This window comes from Taudactylus pleione, unplaced genomic scaffold, assembly GCF_031769625.1.
Source record: "Taudactylus pleione unplaced genomic scaffold, aTauple2 ptg000274l, whole genome shotgun sequence".
Taxonomy (NCBI): domain Eukaryota; kingdom Metazoa; phylum Chordata; class Amphibia; order Anura; family Myobatrachidae; genus Taudactylus; species Taudactylus pleione.
This window is the reverse complement of record NW_028284676.1, coordinates 2,919,117-2,938,241: the sequence shown is the minus strand read 5'-3', so window position 1 is coordinate 2,938,241 and position 19,125 is coordinate 2,919,117. Positions and strand designations below refer to the sequence as shown.

The window sequence follows — 19,125 nt, the reverse complement described above, 5'->3', positions numbered from 1 at the left end:
GCACATGGATGGCTGAATAGCACCTAACAGGTACAAAATAGTGCTCATCTTCCCAGAGTCACAACCTCCACTCTAATCTGCCTGTCAACAACCAGCACCTCATCTCCCCTCGGATAGATACATCTCACCTACCAGACTTCACCCATGCCAAATTGCTGATACCCACCAATGGAATTCCTTACCATGTCTGATCACTTGCCTTCAAATCTTTAAATGCTTTTCAGCTACAGCAGGAAACTGGCGGAGGCAATCACCACAATAGAACATGTGGAATTAACGGACTAGTATTTTTGGACTCATTTGCCGGGTTGCTAGCTATTGTGCAGGGTCTTTTCCTCTATCTTTCCCCACCTTCCCATCTCCCCCTATTCTTGCAGCTATTGCTCCCATGTCCCCTTATTCTTATCCCTATTCCTCCCCTTCACCTGCTGCAGCTGCTGGGGATAGTGAGCATGCGTTCCGGGTCTTCCCCTTTCTCTGTACCGCCATCTCTCCCACCATATCTGTGTCCCATATCCCTTATCTGGCTCTCCCCATTCCCATCTCTCTCTCCCACTCTTGTCCCACCCCCCCCCCCATGCTGTCTTTTCGCAGTTTGAGCCTGATATATCAGTCCAGTGCAGTTATCAGTTTCTGTATCAACGTCAGACTGAATTCTGTACTGCCTGGACAGCAACTAGGTGTAGCAGCTCCCCTGCATTTCATGGTGCCAGAGGAGGGGCTCGTGCCGGCTGAATGATGGGCAGCATTCCTGCAGGACACATTATCTGGAAAAACCATGAGCGAGAGCTGTCAGAAGACAGTGTCTCCCCCCCCCCCCACCCCAACTCGCATGGGGCGATTCAATTGTTTTTTAAGGCGTGAAAATTAATAAGTGCCCAGTGTTACAATTGGCGCTCATTAATTATTGCCCTCTTTGCCCAGGGATTAGCCGTGTAAAACGGCTAAACCAGTCTAAAGTTCTGGTTAGGGCGTGCTAACTGCGGTTAGCGTGCCCTGACCAGGGTGTTTCTCACACATTTCTGCTCGCAGCTTCATGAGGGTGCGAAACATATGCAAACACACAACCCCCACAACAATAGGGCCATAGCTGAGAATTAAATTTAGGATTCCAGTGCTCCAAGGCAACAATACATTCCAACGTGCTACTTTTCTGCGGAATGCAGTAGGGATGCCGACGGTCTAAATCCTGTCTAATCCCGGCAAGGGTCTAATGACGGGTAGAAATCCCGACGCCTGACTTTTTACCTACGCCGGGAGCCCGGGGGGAAGTTAGGTTAGGGGCTTCCTGGGGATACTTCGGGTTAGGCAAGCCCCCCGGGAGGGTTAGGTTTAGGCAGCAGGGATGGGGGAGTTAGGTTTAGTCACTTAGGGGTTAGGCACTTGGGGGGGGGGGGGGGACGACTGCCGGACTTCCGCTGTCGGGATTGAAACGCCGGCCATGCGGCAAATCATACCGATCCCCTTTTCTGCAGTCTTTACCAATCTCATATATGCAACAGGCAGGGCTAATCTGGCCGCTTCCTTCACAACCAACATAATAGTTAATGTGTCACACGGACACCGCTGTTCATGAATAAGGAAACGTTTCCGCAAAGCAAGTTCTGTGAAAAATAAACTGACTTGCAGATATATTTATCTTCAAATTGCCTCTAGTCCGACCAAACAATCTTTGTGTGTAAGAAATGTCCTGTAGACAACAATGCTTTATACGTGTGAGAAGTAAGCTCAACCACAAAACACAAGTACCTCTTCCCAATGTACATATAAGTCCATGGGGGAGAAGTTCTGACGCTGTGTACAGCTGCCCACATTGCAGGTATATGGGAGTGAAAGACTAGAGCGTGTTGGCTCGCACTTCTGTGGGCACAAGCAAAATGAACAGCCACAGCTGCAAATTTGTATGCAATTGAGCGAAAATATTCAAATGTCGCAATCGCCGGGATTTGTATTGAGGCTCCCACCAGCGACACTACAAACCCAAGCAGCTGCATACAAAGCCCCAGCTCAGTCGCAGATCAGTCGAAAATCAGACTTTTGAGTAACCCTACAGTCACGTCAAATGGCCGTGGGAATGGAGATGACGGAGCCATTTTTACTGCGTACAGGATCAGAGACATGCATCCTGAAAACGGTTGTGACACACCTGTCTGAATCGCCACCCTTGCCGCCCACAAACTTACCTTTTCTGTCAATTTGCAAATAAATCCTCAAAGCGAGTGACAAAGGAAATGGAAATTGACACATGCAGGGTGCTACTCAAATGCGCAGACCACCGATAATTGCTCAAATGTGTAAATATCGGCACTGCGTCCATAACTGAATCAGGCGTGCCAGTGTGTTTCAACGCCGTTGCATAAATTATCCACTGCGATGCCCTACGCAGCCTGAGGTCTCATAGCGTGCGATGAAGCAATTCATGAGTAAGGTCTGACCTTGTGCAAGTGTGCGTGAGGCTGCGATGGTACTCTACCGATGGTTTCGCAGTCTTGCTAAACATTACGGATGTGTTAGGTAAAGTGGGCGTCATGTAGTGTTGCGACGGCAGTTGAACTGCGTGTGTAATCGCTATTGCAATCCGTAGTGAATCAGTCCCTTAATGAAGTTGGATACTCTGCAAACCATCTATACAGTAAAAATAAACGAAACCTGAAACTCGTATTGTAGTTGCAGTCTTTAAGAAGCAGCAGGAAGAAAATGGTAGAAAGGGTAAAAGATCCTCTAACTCTATAGTAAAACTAGATGAGAGTGCTGTCATTTTACTTCAGATTTTACTAGATAAAAACAAGGAACACTTAGCAAATAGTAATAACTGGGGAGTGTAAGAACACCATAATTAGGAGGGGTAGTGTACAATATCCCGGCAGTGATGATCCCGACGACTTTTAGTGAGTATTATAACCCTAACCCAACCCTCCCACAACCTAACACTAACCGTACCCTTTGGCAGCCTAACCCTATTCGTGCCTTACCACAGCCTAAGCCTAACCCTATACCCTAACCCTCACCATCTGGATTTGTCGGTAGAATCCTGACAGTCAGGATTCTGCTGCTGGAATTGTGACCGTGGGGATGGTCACCACAGAGATCCTGACTACATCCTGATGAAGAGGACTCTTGTTTTCAGCTGATGACATAAGGCTAATTACTCACCAACTCCTGCATCTGAATCACAAAGTGAACTTCTGTCATCACCGATTAAAGTCAGTTGTTGAGAATATATTTCCTTAGGCGAAATTCAATTATTTTGTTGCATGCCCATAAGTAATGGGTGCCCGATAGAGCAATTCAATGGTTGCATTGATCTGATGCAAGTACCGTGGGTACCCATTAGTTAATGCGCTTGTTGCACCCAAATGTACCACGTATAGTGGCTGACCCCTATAAAGTTCTGGTTAGAGCGCCCAAATAGCAGTTTTGGACGCTCTAAGCAGCCTTTTGGGCACCCAAAAACCAGATTGTTCGCTGATTTCTGCTCACCACCTCAAGAGAGTACGAGCAGAAATCTGGGCACCCGATCGGTCTAACAAATGAATTGCTCCTTCGGGCAGCCATTACTAACGCGCATGCAAAAGAACAATTGAATTCCCCCACTTGGGACATATAAGAATGGTACTTTTAACTGAGGCAGGAAATAGAGAGCATCCTTGTGCACACCGCATCCAGGAACGCAGAATGTCGCCTCTGCACGACGCAGCCAATGGCAGGAACAGCTGCTAGTGACAGCTCAGAAAATCAGACTGATAAGGCAAAGGTTCATGAGGTGGCAATTACTTTTTCCCATGAATCTTTCCTCACACTACTTATAATACATAATACAAATACATAATGTATCTGTTTTAAAGTGTTGGTAAAGGTTTCTTGAGCGACAATAAAAACATTCCAAATGTGATATTATGTGCAAACCATTTTATACATAAATTTCTCGATCAAGTAGCAATAAGAATGCAATTCTGTAACAGGTGGTAAGAAATGTAATATTGCAAATATTCGTTTTTTTTTAATGACATCATATTATCCAGAAGTTTTACATCAGTAATCCAGAGTGAACATTGTGAGCTCCTTTCCAGACTCATGTCTGATCTCTCTCGCGGTCGCAGCGCACTGTGACCCAAACAGACGCGCTCTCATTCTTTACATATCTACAGTATCACGCAAACGTCTTATTAGCAGCAAAGAGGTAAGACTGTTGTCTTCTACAGGTCCATAGGAGCAGCTCAGTGATTTACTCCAACAAGAGACCAAATCAGAGCAATGTGCTGTCTGACACCACCGTACATGGCCGTGCACATTACTGCTTATTATGGTCGGGAATCTTTGCCTATTTTCCCCCTCTATGGGATGTGAGGAAAAATTAGCTAAGTTATTGGCCACGGAGAACCTGTGCGCGACCGTTCTGGTGGCATCTCGTGCACATCTCGCTGAAGCTGAACCCCTCCCCCCCCAAAAAAATACATTTTATTCCATAATAAATTCATTAAAATGTTCTTTTGAGGTAGACCGCTTTATCATGAGCCTTGAAAAAGAATCTAAGTTCCATTTGCTACAGATCGATATTCATGTAAGTCCTCAAATCTCGCTCCCAGGCCTTTGATTTTGCTTCCTTCCTTCTCTCCTCTTTCTTGCTGACAGTGGCCACTCTTTCTGTTCTGTGCTTTGTCACCGGTCTGGTTACAGCTAAAGTGTCATTGGCAGCAAAATGGGTGACTTTAGGCTTCTGGTCACTTTTGAAGCCCAGGCCTTTTTGGTCTCTCTTGAGAATAGTCTGAACAGGGAACTTTCTGCCAGTCCCGTCAGGTCCAAGCCCTGCCTCGCGATTCCAGCCTTCCTTTAGCATCATCTTAAATCCTATGTTGTGTTCTGGGATGACATAGTATGTAGAGGGAAGCATCTTTTTCTTGTTAAACAGATGGACAGTGGAGCGTTCATGCGTTTCCACACTGTCTTCCTGGTAATGGGTCTTGCAGATCTCACAGTATTTCCTGTCCAATGGCTGCGTCCTGCAAAACAAAATCACTGCTATAGTTATTGCCAAGATATACTATTTCTTACTGTTTTCTTAGTAGTTTTTTTTCCTGCAAAAGTACATAATGTAGTGCATATGCAACACTTGACCAAACGCTGACTTTGGTTAGGGGAAATGCACCCGATTACTATAAACCATGAATGAAGCTAAACTAAGCAGTATTTTAGGGACAACACAAACGTTTTTACGAATAAAAGGTAATAAAGGCGCAGTCTGTTGTATTTTAATGTGACGTCAACACTTTGCACAAGGTGCTTCCCTGCACAGCGAGGTAAGTGGACAGTAGACTTGGACCTTCAGGTACGCTGTGTGGACCCATCTAGACACAGAGGAGCAAAACCGTGGAATTCAGCAGGGTGCATTGGATGCACTTCATAAATTAACTGCTTGTGCCTTTAAAATAAAATGTATTCCAGTATTTGGCAGGATAATCTTAGTATAACGTAGATTTATACTGGAGAGAAGGCACAACTATGTTTATTCATATTAAAAGCATGCATATCTGTTATTTTGACAAGAAATAAGCTATAGAGATTCTGAAATGATACCCAAGTCATTACCACTGAAATATCTATTACACATTGGGCCCTTGGATTGCTTCTTCCCATTATGTTGCTGGGGCGGGGGGGGGGTTCTGGGAATTCAGACGCTGATGGATTGGCATCCGGCGGGGTGGCACAATGATTTGGTATTCTGCATCTGTATTTGTAGTTCTGCTGTTTTCTATGGTTCAGAAGTATTGCGCAGATATTTTAATTATGATTTTATTTTCATGAGATTATATGATAATGGCTGTATAATGCAAATGTTTTTTTTTTCTCTTTTCAAGGTTTATTGGGGGTGGGGGGGGCATTATGTTTTTGTGTATTGGTACTGTGTTTTTTTTATGGAAACCAAAATTTTTTTTAAAAAACTCAATTTGAAAAAAAAAAAACCACGAACCATAGTGCTAACAGATGTAGAAACAAGCACTGCAACCATTTGAGGCAGGAATGGCCGGACTTTTGGACCTGGTGATTTACTTTAAAGGGTGAAAATCTTTCAAGATCTACCAAGTAGAGACATTTTCAAAGGTGTGCCCGAAAATGAAGACATGGCATGGGGACTGTACTGACAAAATCGGGATGGTTGGGAGGTATGCTTTTTGGGGCTCTGAGCCCATGAACCGACAACCAACTTGTCACTCATGCCACCCCTGACCACAAACAAAATTGAGAAAACACACATAATGCACCATATTTCGATCTTAATCTGTGTTTGCCACCAGTATGTCACTTCTCTTCACCCCACCACACAACTGTTTCCCCTCACTGCTCAGGACTTTGCCAAAATCCGTAAACCAGGGCTTCTCAACTCCATTTCTCAAGTACCACCAACAGGTCATGATTTGTGGATTTCTTAATCATGCACAGGTGAGAATATTTTTGTCAGTAATTATCCCACCTCCTTCCACGGACAGAAATGCCCAAAACATGACCTAATGGGAAAACCTGAGTTGAGAACCATTGCCATAAATAATCATTCAACACCGACCTTTTCCTCCACTCCCCGAGCCACCACCCTCGTTCCTTCACCCATTAGGTTATCGCACTCCTCTTTCACCCCAACTACTCAATGCCATTTCCCCAACGCTTGCCAGCACCAAGCTCACCTCTTCACAATGTCTTGCACTAATGGAACCTCCCCTACCATATTCAAACATGCACTCCTTTCTTCAATCCTCAGGAAACCATCACCCGACCCTACATCTCTAGCTAAAGGGGGGCATCCACTAGACGAATTTATCCCTGTCCAACCTCTTAACGATTTTCCCTTGAAATTTGATTGTCCACTCTGAACGATTTGCAAACGTTTTGCAAATGATCTAACGATAAACTGTCGTTTTCAATCTGTGATTGACAGCTTTCAGCTATAGTGGGCAGATAGTGGTTCATCGTTTGATCGTTCAGCGTGAACGATGTGTAAACGATCAAGTGAAATTGACCTGCATGTTCAGTCGATGGAGGAGACTATCAAACGACCAGCGGAAGCGCGCATCGTACATCGTTAGAAACAATTACTGCATGATTTGCAAACGATTTTTAAGCGATTGAACGATATCGTTATCGTTCAATCGCCTGCTAAAATCGTCTAGTGGATGCCCCCCATTAAACTCCATTTCTCATCTCCTCTTTGCCTCCAAACTATTTGTGTGTTTTTTTTTATATAACTGTCTGACCCACATTCCCTCCACACATTTATCTTGACCCGCAGCTACCCTTACTGAAGAGACCAATGACCTACTCATGGCTAAGTGGAAGGGTAATTTCTTCCTACTCATCCTCTGCTTTACGCTTTATTCCACTTCTCTGTCATCTCATACGATGCATCAGCCATTTCTATGGGCTATATTTACTTGCAGGTTTTTAAAAGTGGAGTTGTTGCTCATAGCAACCAATTAGGTTCTAGCTATTATTTTCTAGAAGGTGCCAAATAAATGATACGTAGAATCGATTGGTTGCTAAGGGCCACAACTCCAGTTCCAAAAAACTGTATTTTAGTAACTATACCCCTATGACTTCTATGCCAACACTCAAATCTACCTCTTCGCTCATGACCCCTCTCTTATCTCGTGTCCTAGTGCTCTCTCAAAGCTCACCTTCTCACTATAGCCTACACGTTCCCAACCGGTTACTGCTCAGTTTACATGCTCTACCAGTGCCATACCGTCTTATGTCCCCCTAACTCCTATTGTCTCAGCATTGCCCCTGTAAGCTAATTAAGTGCAGGGCTCTCTCTATCATTTATCTCACCTTTGTACGTAATCACCATCATAGGTACATGTTCTTTTTTTATTAGCAATCATATTGTATGCTTTATAACTCTGACTTTCCTGCGGCTGCAGAGTTTTTGTTGCCTTACAAACAATTATGAAATTGAAAAGCAAATTATAACCGCCACTGACCTTGGTGTTGACTCTGGTGTTTGCCCTTTCAAGGAATCCTGCAGGAGTTGGACAATGTCCTGATGCCCAGCTTCTTCTGCCAACATTAAGGCATCCTTGCCTTTGGCATCACAAACTCCAACCCATGCTGCGCCTCTTGTTATCAAATACTTTACTATGTCCTTATTCCCTGCATACGCTGAACACATCAAGGCTGTCCAAAAGTAGTAATCCCGAAAATTTATGTCACAATGTGCTTTGTCAAGTAATTGTTTCAAACCTTTTAGGTCTCCGTGTTGTGAACATTTGAGCAGTTGGTGGCCTATTCTCTGATCGTTCGCTTCTTGAGCAGGTGTGGTTGGTCTACGGTGGGAACCACCTTCCCGGGGCTCGTCTCGTGATAAACGATGTGCCACTTTGCGCTTCCGAGAATGTTGTCTTGAAGTGGACTGTTCTCTTTCGTTTACAAGAAGACTCTCATAAAATCTTCTTGCCTCCTCGCCAGTAGTATTCACCTGGCAGATCTGGGGCCTTCTCTTTTTACTATGCTCTCCATTCTCCCAAAAATCAGATTTTTCACGGGCTTTTGTGAATGTGATGAGATGTGGGTAATTCATCTTTCTTATTTAATCAGGAGGAAAATCTATGAAAATAATCTAGTAAGGCATTAAACATATCAACACAAATGACAATTACATTTATAGTATATTACAACGTTTACTAATTGTACTGCATGCAAACCAAATAAAAAAAATAGGCTCTCTGAGTCCTGAGTTAGAAAACAAAGGTTTGTGCAAGATACTCAGCCTTAAGGGGGGTATCCACTAGACGATAAAGTTGAACGATTGAACGATAATGATAAAATCGTTCGATAATCGTTCAAACATCGTTTGAACATCGTTTGCAAATCGTGCAGTAATTGTTTCTAACGATGTACGATGCGCGCTCCCGCTGGTCGTTTGATCGTCTCCTCCATCGACTGAACATGCAGGTCAATTTCACTTGATTGCTTACAAATCGTTTACACATCGTTCACACTGAACGATCAAACGATGAACCACTATCTGCCCACTATAGCTGAAAGCTCTCAATCACAGATTAAAACAACATAGTTTATTGTTAGATCTTTTGCAAATCGTTTGCATATCTTTTGCAAATCTTTTGCAAATTGTTCAGAGTGGAAGATCATATTTCAAGGGAAACTTCAAGGGAAAATCGTTAAGAGGTTGGACAGGAATAAAATTGTCTAGTGGATGCCCCCCATAAAACAAATGTTTTTGTCAAGTGTATTTTGGACCAAATTTTCAACAATGTTGTATGAATTCTGAAACACAAAATAATTTATATTTTAATTTTCCTGATTGTCTAATTTAGGAAGTACATGGGGATGGACCAAACTGAAAACAAGTTTTTTTGTTATTGTAACTTTGTGATCTTAAGCAATAGTTTACATTTTATTTTGCCTATTGGTGATATTGTATTGGTGGGCGGTGGGGTAGGTGCATTCACACATGTGGGCAGCACAGATGGGGTAGTGGTTAGTATTAGTGCCTCACAGCACTGAGGTCATGAGTTCAATTCCAAGGCATGGCCCATGTATGCAGCGTTTGTACGTTCTTCCCATGTTTGTGTGGGTTTCCTAGGGGTGCTCCATTTTCCTCCCACATTCCAAACACATACTTTTAGGTTAACTGGCTTAAGACAACAAATTAACACTACTGTGTATGTGTGTCCATGTGATATAGAATATAGATCGTAAGATCCACTGAGGCTGAGGATAGTCTCAGTAATGCCACATGAAATATGTGCGTGCTATATAAATAACATATTAAGATGATGGGAACTCTATATGGTTCCAACATAGGCCCGTATTCAATTTGAGGCAAAAAGTCCAGACTTTTCGCCTGCTGCACTTTTCGCCTCCTTCGCTTGTTTTCCAGGCAGAAAAGCATCGTGCGTGTGCCCGATTATCCCCGTATACAAGTTCTATGGACGCGAAAACGGGACCTGGCAAAACTGGAATCGGCAAAAAAAACTGTCAATTTTCGGGAAAATCATCCTTGGCCCCCCCCTAAAGATGTCCAGACATGAGGGATCACTATGGGTACACCCGTTTTTGCCTGCTGAAGAGAAGTCGGGTTTTTAAATAACCGCGGCAGGTGCATAAATATGCCTGTGAAGAAGTGATGAAGAATAGCATTTAGGAATTTGGGGGGGGGGGGGAATAACTGTGCCCATCAAATTTGGGGTACATGAAAATGGGTGCAAGCATATTGTTAAGTCCCTAAAATGATTTTAAAAAATTCTTCAAAAAATGCACCTGCCGCTACTACCCGCAATGAAGAAAACACCTGCCGCATACTTTGAATTTTGAACCCCTCTGGAATCTATTTCGCTACTTCAGGATTTTGTCCCTCTTTTTCTTTTTTAACCCCAAAATTCAAGTTAATTTTTTTTTTCCGGGGGTCTCGATTTTTTTTTTTTATACTTTTTTTTGACATTCATTTTAGGGGACATTCTCAGGGGTGCACGCTATTTTTTTTTAGACTGCACCCCTAAACCCCAATTCTGCACTTTTTTTTCGCCATGTAAAACTAGGTGAAACGTTATCCCCGTTTTTCACAATGACTTTTCGCACCGGCAAAAAGTCTTTGAAATTGAATACAGGGATAATGCAAATAGGCGAAAATGACGAGTTTTTCGCTTAAAATTGAATACTGCCCATAATTGTGAAAGTCATGCTAAAAACGTTTTAACTGCTTGGTTTAATTTGATACACATAGTGAACATCAAATGATACTAAATTGTTTTTAAACCACAGCCCACAAGTTACACACCTGGGCCGTATCGCCGATGCCCTCCAGGCACGTCTCCACCCAATCCTGTGGGTAACGTGTTGTCAGTCTGTAAAAGAACCAAGAAGAAAAGAAAATTAGGCTGGGGGTGCTGCAGACATCACGGCTTTGGGGGAAAAAAATCGCACGCAAAGATGTGTCCTCATATACCCAGCGTCAACACACCATACAGCGCGAGACCCCCATCGCATCTGTGCTGCTACAAGAGGTGCGGCGGCACACAGTCTTGTTCTTCTAAATTTTGTGTCTTATTTGCATTGCGGACGAGGTGAAACACCACTCAAAATGTACTAGAGACGCTGGGCTGCGACTAACCACACCGGAATTTAAACATGTGCTAAGTCGCAGGTGAAGCACAACGGAGCTCGGTCCGAGACAAAGCCGCAGCATCGTAGCACTTCGTATACCGATTCAGACACCGTCGCACATCAAATGGATGAGAGTAACCCAGCAGAGGAGCTTGTTATTTTATTTATGGGAATAAGACGCACATTTTGAGCAAGAAAGACGCTCAGCGCAGCAGAGTTCCCCCAGGATCTAGCGCCGGGAGATGTTTGGGGCTGACTGAAGCCACCCACGGTGCGGGAGGACACATCTGACCTGAGACCAGGTATGAAATTCAGTTCAAGCGAGATACAAAACACAAAGCTGAACTCGTCTAAAGAAATGAAACCTAGTAACATCCTATACGCTAGGGATGAACATCGATGGTCGATGTTTGCCGACCAGCAATGTTTTTCTTGTAATGGCAGCGATTTTACCATTTGATGGCGGCATTCCGATGTTTGCCACCATTGAATGGTATTGATTTGATGGTGTTGTGATTGTTAACTTTTTTTTTTCATTCATAATGCTGATCAATTTATCAGAGGAACTATTCCAGGCCCTGCTCAATCTAGGCTTTTATTAGCCATAGGTGTGAGGGGACATCAGGACAGTTTCAAGTGTCTATGTGAACTCTATGTTCTAGTCCTTGGAGGGTGAAGGAGGCACCCTCTATTACCTACACCCAGACATCTACACGCCGTCTGTAACTGCATTACCGGCTGCCTCTGATGATAAATAAAGCCTATGCCTGGCTGTTGCGCCTCACTGACTCTGTCACAGATTTCTGCTACGTACATCCCGTCCCAGTCGCCTTTCTCACCCTAATAACAAAAATTTACCTCAGAAGCGCTAGATACGTGACACGGCCAGCACACGGGACCGCAAAATGGCGCCGGCCGAGCTACCCGTGGGGCGTGGCCAAGTCGTCGTTATGTAGGGGAGGGGGCGGAACGCACGTGAAGTCCGAGCCAATGAGCGGGGGCGACGGCAGAGCTGCAAAGGATGTGATTGGTAGTGACGTCACGTTCAGGGTCAGTGTAGTGGTGACTGAGGTAATAACAACACACAGGGCTGCTGGGAAGGGAAGAATACTATAGGTACAGCTCAGTCATCGCTGCCACTGGCTACATACAGCTCACTGGTGACGGAGAGCAGTGTGTCCTGCACAGGGAGAGATGACTGCCCGGGCTCCTCATCTGCCTTTCAAGACTATACTCTATTATACCTGGTATATTTTGAAAAAAAGGGTTTGTAAGTTTGGAACCTGTGATTCAAAAGTAAGACTAGAATACAGTATGCATGAATTATGCTTTAAAACGACACAGAACCTTGTAATCTATATGGCCAACAAGGAAGATCTCATATCAGCAAATAATGAAACACAGTAAAATCCCCAACACTGGGGGCAGTTGGGGCGTAACCAGAGGTATGGTGCACCCATAGCAAAATTTCCTTGGGGGCCCCGTAGGTCTACCTATACAGTGCTCCTGTAGTACTCATTATGCAATGCCCCCTGTAGTAGTGCCTCTTATACAATGCCCCCTGTTTTAGAGCCCCTTATGCAATGCCCCCTGTATTAAAGCTCCTTATGTAGTGCCCCCTGTAATGCCCCTTATGCTGTGCTCCCAGTAATGCCCTTTATACAGTGCCCCCGGTAATGTCCGTTATGCTGAGCCCCCGATAATGCCCCTTATGCTGTGCCCCAGGTAATGCCCCTTATGGTGTGCAGTACTTACCTGTCTTCACGGTTGTCAGCGCTCCAGCTTCACTCCGGCGTCTGTGCCTGCTGCTGACTGGATCTAACTAGATCCAGCAGGCGCGCAGGCTCCTCACATGTCGGCTGATGTAGGTGATGTCATCACGTCACCCGCGCACTGCATCACTGGGAACGCTGGCCTCTGAAGCGATCAGTGGTGTCTTTAGTCTCTAATCGCTTCAGAGACCAGTGTTCCCATTTGCACCAGCAACTTGGACGGCTGTACTACAGAGGTTGCAGGGGGGACTCTTGCTGGTATTGGCAGGCCCCCTAAGCTAACGGGCCCCATTGGAAGCGTGCCCCCTGCACCCTCTATAGCAGCGATTTTCAACCTTTTCCAAATTGAGGCACACTAGGCAAGATTTTAAAATTGCCAAGGCACACCATCCGGCGATGCGGCGTGCGCAACCTATGTAAAAACATACACATTGGCTCTCACATAAAAAAACACACCCATTGGCCTCCACAGGAATAAAACACACATACAATGGCCCTAAAGAAATAACACACACATACATTGGCCCCCACATAAAAAAACATAACATTGGCACCCACAAAAAAAATAATAACATAGGCCCCCATAGAAAAAAAAATAACATAGGCCCCCACAGAAAAAAATAACATAGGCCCCCACAGAAAAAAAATAACATAGACCCCCACAGAAAAAAAATAACAGACCCCCACAGAAAAAAAATAACATAGACCCCCCACAGAAACAAACAAAAAAAAAACACACATTGCTCCCCACAAAATCAAATCATACTGGCTACCACATCAAAAATACATTTAATTTTTTTTCAGACTTACCTGTCATCGGCTGCAGGTTCCCACGATGCAGAGCTGTCAGCTGGGCTGGCTGGTCGCGGGCGACTAGGAGGAAAGGGCTGGCTGGCCGCTGGAGGGAAAGATGTACTGGCTGGTCGCGGGCGGGTAGTACTGGTTGGCCACAGACGGGAGGGAGAGAAGGGTTGGCTGGCCGCGGGCGGGAGGGTAGCACTCACTGGCCACAGGCGGGAGGAAGAGAAGGGCTGGCTGGGTGGCTAACCACGTGCAAAGGTGGGCGTACTGGCTGGCCGCAGGCGGGAGGGAGAGAGGGGGTAGCTGGCCGCGGGAGGGAAGGACTGGCTGAGACTGTTGGGGCGGGCAGGCAGGCAATGCGGCATGCATGACCTGTAATGTCACGGTGCCGCGTTCAGGTAGGTCACGGCCCGGGAGTGCCTGAGCCTCCCAGAGGAGCTCAGCGGCAGCGCTGCCTGGGCCGCAGCTCTTTAATGTGACCAGCGGCTCTAGCGCTGCGGCACACTTCACAACCGTGTGCCGCGCCACAGCGGTTGAAAACCTCTGCTCTATAGTTATGTCACTGGGGCAGTTTAATAAAGCGCAATGTGAAAAGCACCTGGAAGGAGCGCCTGGAGCTAATCAATTGACCGCGCTGAAAGTGCTGGCTGCAATGATGTTTTTCATCTTAATTATAATTATTATAATTTCTTTATATGGCGCCACAAGTGTTCCGCAGCGCCTTACAAAGTACATAAATAGGTTGACCAGTGACTTACAGTACAATACAATACAGGACAAGGATAATATACATTGCTACATTAGCTAACATAACACCCAGATGAGCAACAGAGCAAGGCAACCAAGTGTTAGGTGGCCCAAGTGGGGAGTAAGAAGTAGATGAAAGTAAAGTAAGGAGATGCACAAGAGGGTAGAGGGCCCAGCTTGTACGTGCTTACATTCTAAAGGGCAGGGACAGACAAACAGGTGTGACACAGATGGGGTATACAGGGAGGAAGGAGCATGTAGCAGCAAGTTAAGATGAAAGCTGGAAGGCTTTGATGAAGTAGTGGGTCTTGAGAGCCCGTTTGAAGGATTGTAGAGAAGTGGAGAGCCTGATGGGAAGAGGTAAAGAATTCTGATGGGAAGAGGTAAAGGATTCCAAAGGTGGGGAGCAGCGCGGGCAAAATCTTGGAGGTGGGAGGAAGTAATCAATTGGCATGAGAGGCGGCGTGCATTTGTTGAACGAAGAGGACGGACAGGAGAGTGAAGGGAGATGAGGTCAGAGATGTAAATGGGAGAGGAATGGGTGAGGGCTTTGTAAGTGAGTGTGAGAACCTTATGGGTTCTGAAAGGGAAGGGGAGCCAGTGGAGGGATTGTAGGAGAGGGGAGGCAGATGCAGAGCATTTGGAGAGGAAGATGAGCTGAGCAGCAGCATTGAGGACAAACTGGAGAGGAGAGAGACGGGAGTTGGGGAGGCCAGACAGGAGAAGGTTACAGTAGTCCAATCTGGAGATGACCAGTGAGTGTTTGAGGGTTTTAGTGGCATCCTGGGTGAGAAGGGGTCTAATCTTGGAAATATTTTTAAGATGGAAGCGACAGGACTGCGAGAGATTCTGGATATGTGGTTTGAAGGAGAGGGAGGAGTCGAGGATAACTCCAAGACAGTGTACTTTGGGGTTAGAGGAGATAGTTGTGCCATCAGTTGATAAAGAAATGGTGGGAAGTGCTGGAGGATGGGAAAATGATCAGCTCAGTCTTAGACATATTAAGTTTAAGAAATCAGTGGGACATCCAGGAAGAGATAGCAGAGAGACAGAGGAGAGAGGGGAAGAGGTCAGGGGAGGAAAGATAAATCTGAGTATCACCAGCATAGAGATGATAATGGAGGTCAAAAGAGCTGATGAGTTCACCTAGTGAGGACGTATAGAGTGAAAATATGAGAGGTCCAAGAACAGAACTTTGGGGAACACCTACTGTAGGGAGGAAAATGAGTCCTGAGAGGAGACAGAGAAGGATTTGTCAGAGAGGTAGGAGGATAGCCAGGAGAGGGCAGTGTCACGTAGACCAGTGGAGAGAAGGATTTGCTGCAGGAGAGTGTGGTCCACAGTGTTGAAAACAGCAGAGAGGTCAAGGAGAATGAGCAGAGAGTAATGGCCCTTGGATTTGGCAGCAAGGAGGTCATTGCTGATGTTTATGAGGGTAGTTTCAGTGGAGAGGAGAGAACGGAAGCCAGACTGAAAAAGGTCAAGGAGGAAAGAAAGGCGGTAAGGCGGATGTAAACACCACGCTCAAGGAGCTTGGAGGCAAAAGGGAGGAGAGAGATGGAACGGTAGTTTTAGAGAGTGTTAGGATCAAGGGTAGGTTTTTTAAGAATGGGGGAGACAAGGTCATATTTGAATGCAGAAGGGACAGTGCCTGATGAGGGAGAGATTAAGGAGGTGGGCAAGATGGGAGAAGGCAGAAGGAGAGAGGTAGCGGAGGAGACGTGAAGGTATAGGGTCAATGGGGAAGGTGGAAGGGGGGGAGGACCGGATGAGGGACATGACTTCCTCTCCAGATACAGGGGAGAAGGATGTCAGAGTCGGTAAAATGGATGGAGAGGGGTGATCCGGAAAAGGTGGAGAGCTGGGGGATATGATGTCCTGACGTATGGAATCTATTTTAAATGTAAAGCAGGTAGCAAAGTCAAGGGCAGAGAGCGAGAAGAGGGTAGGTGGAGGAGGTAGTTGAAGGTGGTGATGAGACACTGGGGATTTGAGAACTGGGAGGAGATGAGATTCCTGAAATATGACTATTTAGAGAAGGAAAGGGCAGCACTGTAGGATGAGAGCATACATTTGAAATGGAGAAAATCTGCCTTAGAGCGTGATCTTCTCCACTGTCGCACGGTGGTTCGTGAACACTTTTGCAGGTATCTGGTGCATTTGCCAGGGTTGAGGTGTGGATATGTGAGGGTGAGTAGTGATCGTCCAGAGCAGAAGTAAAGGAGGCATTGTATAGGAAAGTGGCTTGTTCAGAGCAGGAGAGAGAGAGGATAGGGCAGAGAAGTAAGTCAAGTAGGGAAGACAAAGAAACGGTCAATAGCCTCAATGTTACGCTTATTGATGGTGGCCTTAGGAGGGAAAGGAGAGAGGGATAGGTTAAAAGAGAAAAGGTGATCGTCAGAAAGGAGGAATGCGGAATTGGAGTAATCAGAAATATCACCGCAGTGAGTGAAGACCAGGTCAAGCGAATGCCCACTCACATGGGAAGGTGAGGAGGTCCATTGAGAGAGACCAAATGAAAATGTGAGGGTAAGGAGTTTGGAGGCAGAGAATTCTGTGGGGATATCAATTGGATATCAATTGGAATATTGAAGGGAAGGACAGAGAAGAGAAAGTGAGGGAGCCAGGAAGCAAAGTTGTTAAGGAATTTGGAAGGAGGGCCAGGGGGACGGTATATGACAGCTAAGTTCAGGTGTACTGGTTGCAAGAGGTGTATGGCATGAACCTCAAATGAAGGGAAAGTAAAGGATCGATCAGAGCAGGGGTCTTCAAACTTGGCCCTCCAGCTGCTGTGGAATTACACATCCCAGCATGCACTGCCACCTTTTTGATATAACAGCATGCTAAAACTATGTGCAGTGCATGCTGGCATGTGTAGTTCCACAGCATCTGGAGGGCCAAGTTTGAAGACCCCTGGTTCAGAGGGTAGAGGTAACCTGGGAATAGAAGGACCCCCACACCACCACTATGGCGACTCGGGCCGAGGGGTGTGAGAGAAGGTGAGGCCCCCAGAGGAGGGAGCTGCAGGCGAAGTGGTGTCAGAGAGTGAAATCCAGATTTCAGTAATGGCTATGAGATGCAAGTTTTTGGAGATGAAAAGATCATGGGTGGGAACGAGTTTATTACAGACTGATCTGGCATTCCAGAGGGCACAGGATAGAGCAGGGGTCTTCAAACTTGGCCCTCCAGCTGCTGTGGAACTATACATCCCAGCATGCACTGCCACCTTTTTGATATAACAGCATGCTAAAACTATGTGCAGTGCATGCTGGGATGTGTAGTTCCACAGCATCTGGAGGGCCAAGTTTGAAGACCCCTGGGATAGAGGGACAGTGTTTGTGGGAGAGATGTGAATGAGATTATCGGGGTTGCTGTAATGAGAAGGTGGGATTCATTTGGGTGACCAAAATTAATGTAGTGGAGAGATTGTGCGGGCACCAGTGCGGTGCTAACAACATCGCTGATGGCACTGTAGTTGGAAAAATGCAGATTTGCGCGCCTAAACACTCTGCTTAAGGCCCGTTAACTGGCATCTTCCGACTAAGGCCCTCATTCAGAGCCGCTCGTAAGCGGCCGCTCGTTCGTTCTGACCGATGTTCGCACATCTGTGCATGCGTACGGATTGTAATACGCATGCGCGAACCAGTCAGTGCGGCCAAAAATCGTTTGTTCGCTATATAGCGAATGCCTGCTACTTTGAGTGACAGGATGAGGCGTTTGTGGGTGGTAACAGGGGAAGGTGCTTGAAAACGGGGAGTGGAGATCAGAACGCAGGCTTAAAGGTCAAAACGGGCGTTTTAAGGGTGTGCATAATTAATACAGCAGCGTCATTGACCACGTCAATTTTTACTCTGAACTGCTCGCAAAATAGCGGTTGAAAAAACCAACCACAAGAATAGCGAGCAGTTCATACGCTGTTCAATGTACTCGATTAATCTATTAAATAGCGGACATGACGTATGGTGCGAGCGGCCAGGGGGCGTATGTTTCAAAATAACAACCGCAGGTTTTGCTCGCTCGTTCAGACTTAGAGGCGTGAACCGACCGCAATGAGCGAACGGTTCATTTGAATAGCCACCCCTTGTTTTAGAACGAACGACCGCAAATAGCGAGCGGCTCTGAATGAAGCCCTAAGTGCGAGGGAAACAATTCAGTAGCTCCAGGAACTCGTTCCGGGCGCTATTCACATCGCATTTAATTGAATTGCCCCCAATGAGTCAACATTGTCTGAATGTCCACAACAGAATCTGACAACCGATTTGTTTATGATTTTAGTGTTAGGCTGCGATTAGGGATGGCCATACTCATCTCACCAATGGACATCCACATAGTCGACATGCCAAAAATCAACATGCTGAAAAGTAATGAGACTGCCTCTGTTTTTCTGTCCCATAAGTAGACGTGGTAATACTATGCTGGTTATTGTGAAGCTCACACATCAATATATCTGAACCTGCAGTTGGACTGCCGTAGTCTTTTTTTGTTTGGTCACAGCAAGTGGCAGATCTTTGTATATATCGTCATGGCGGATGAGAAAGACGTGTATGTGAAATTACGTCAAAGATGTGTAAATTAAATATTGTGTTAAACTTGGAAAAAGCGGGAAATGAAACTCATGAAATGTGTCGGTAAGCATACGGTGGAGAAACAATTAGCCGTGCTGCAGTATTTCGGCGGTGGAGGCACTTCAAAT

At 45.7% G+C, this 19,125-nt stretch overlaps 1 protein-coding gene across 1 annotated transcript; it reads right to left on the bottom strand.

Annotated features, from left to right (window-relative positions):
* Positions 1–3,891: 3,891 nt before the first annotated feature.
* On the bottom strand, positions 3,892–12,044 carry GPANK1 (G-patch domain and ankyrin repeats 1). The gene is made up of 4 exons (XM_088481520.1): positions 11,971–12,044; positions 10,787–10,853; positions 7,971–8,592; positions 3,892–5,000 (listed from the first exon to the last, which is right to left on the bottom strand). Exons 3-4 carry the CDS (start codon positions 8,564–8,566, stop codon positions 4,544–4,546), a joined length of 1,053 nt encoding a protein of 350 aa, XP_088337646.1. The 5' UTR covers positions 8,567–8,592; positions 10,787–10,853; positions 11,971–12,044; the 3' UTR covers positions 3,892–4,543.
* Between the last annotated feature and the right edge of the window lie 7,081 nt (positions 12,045–19,125).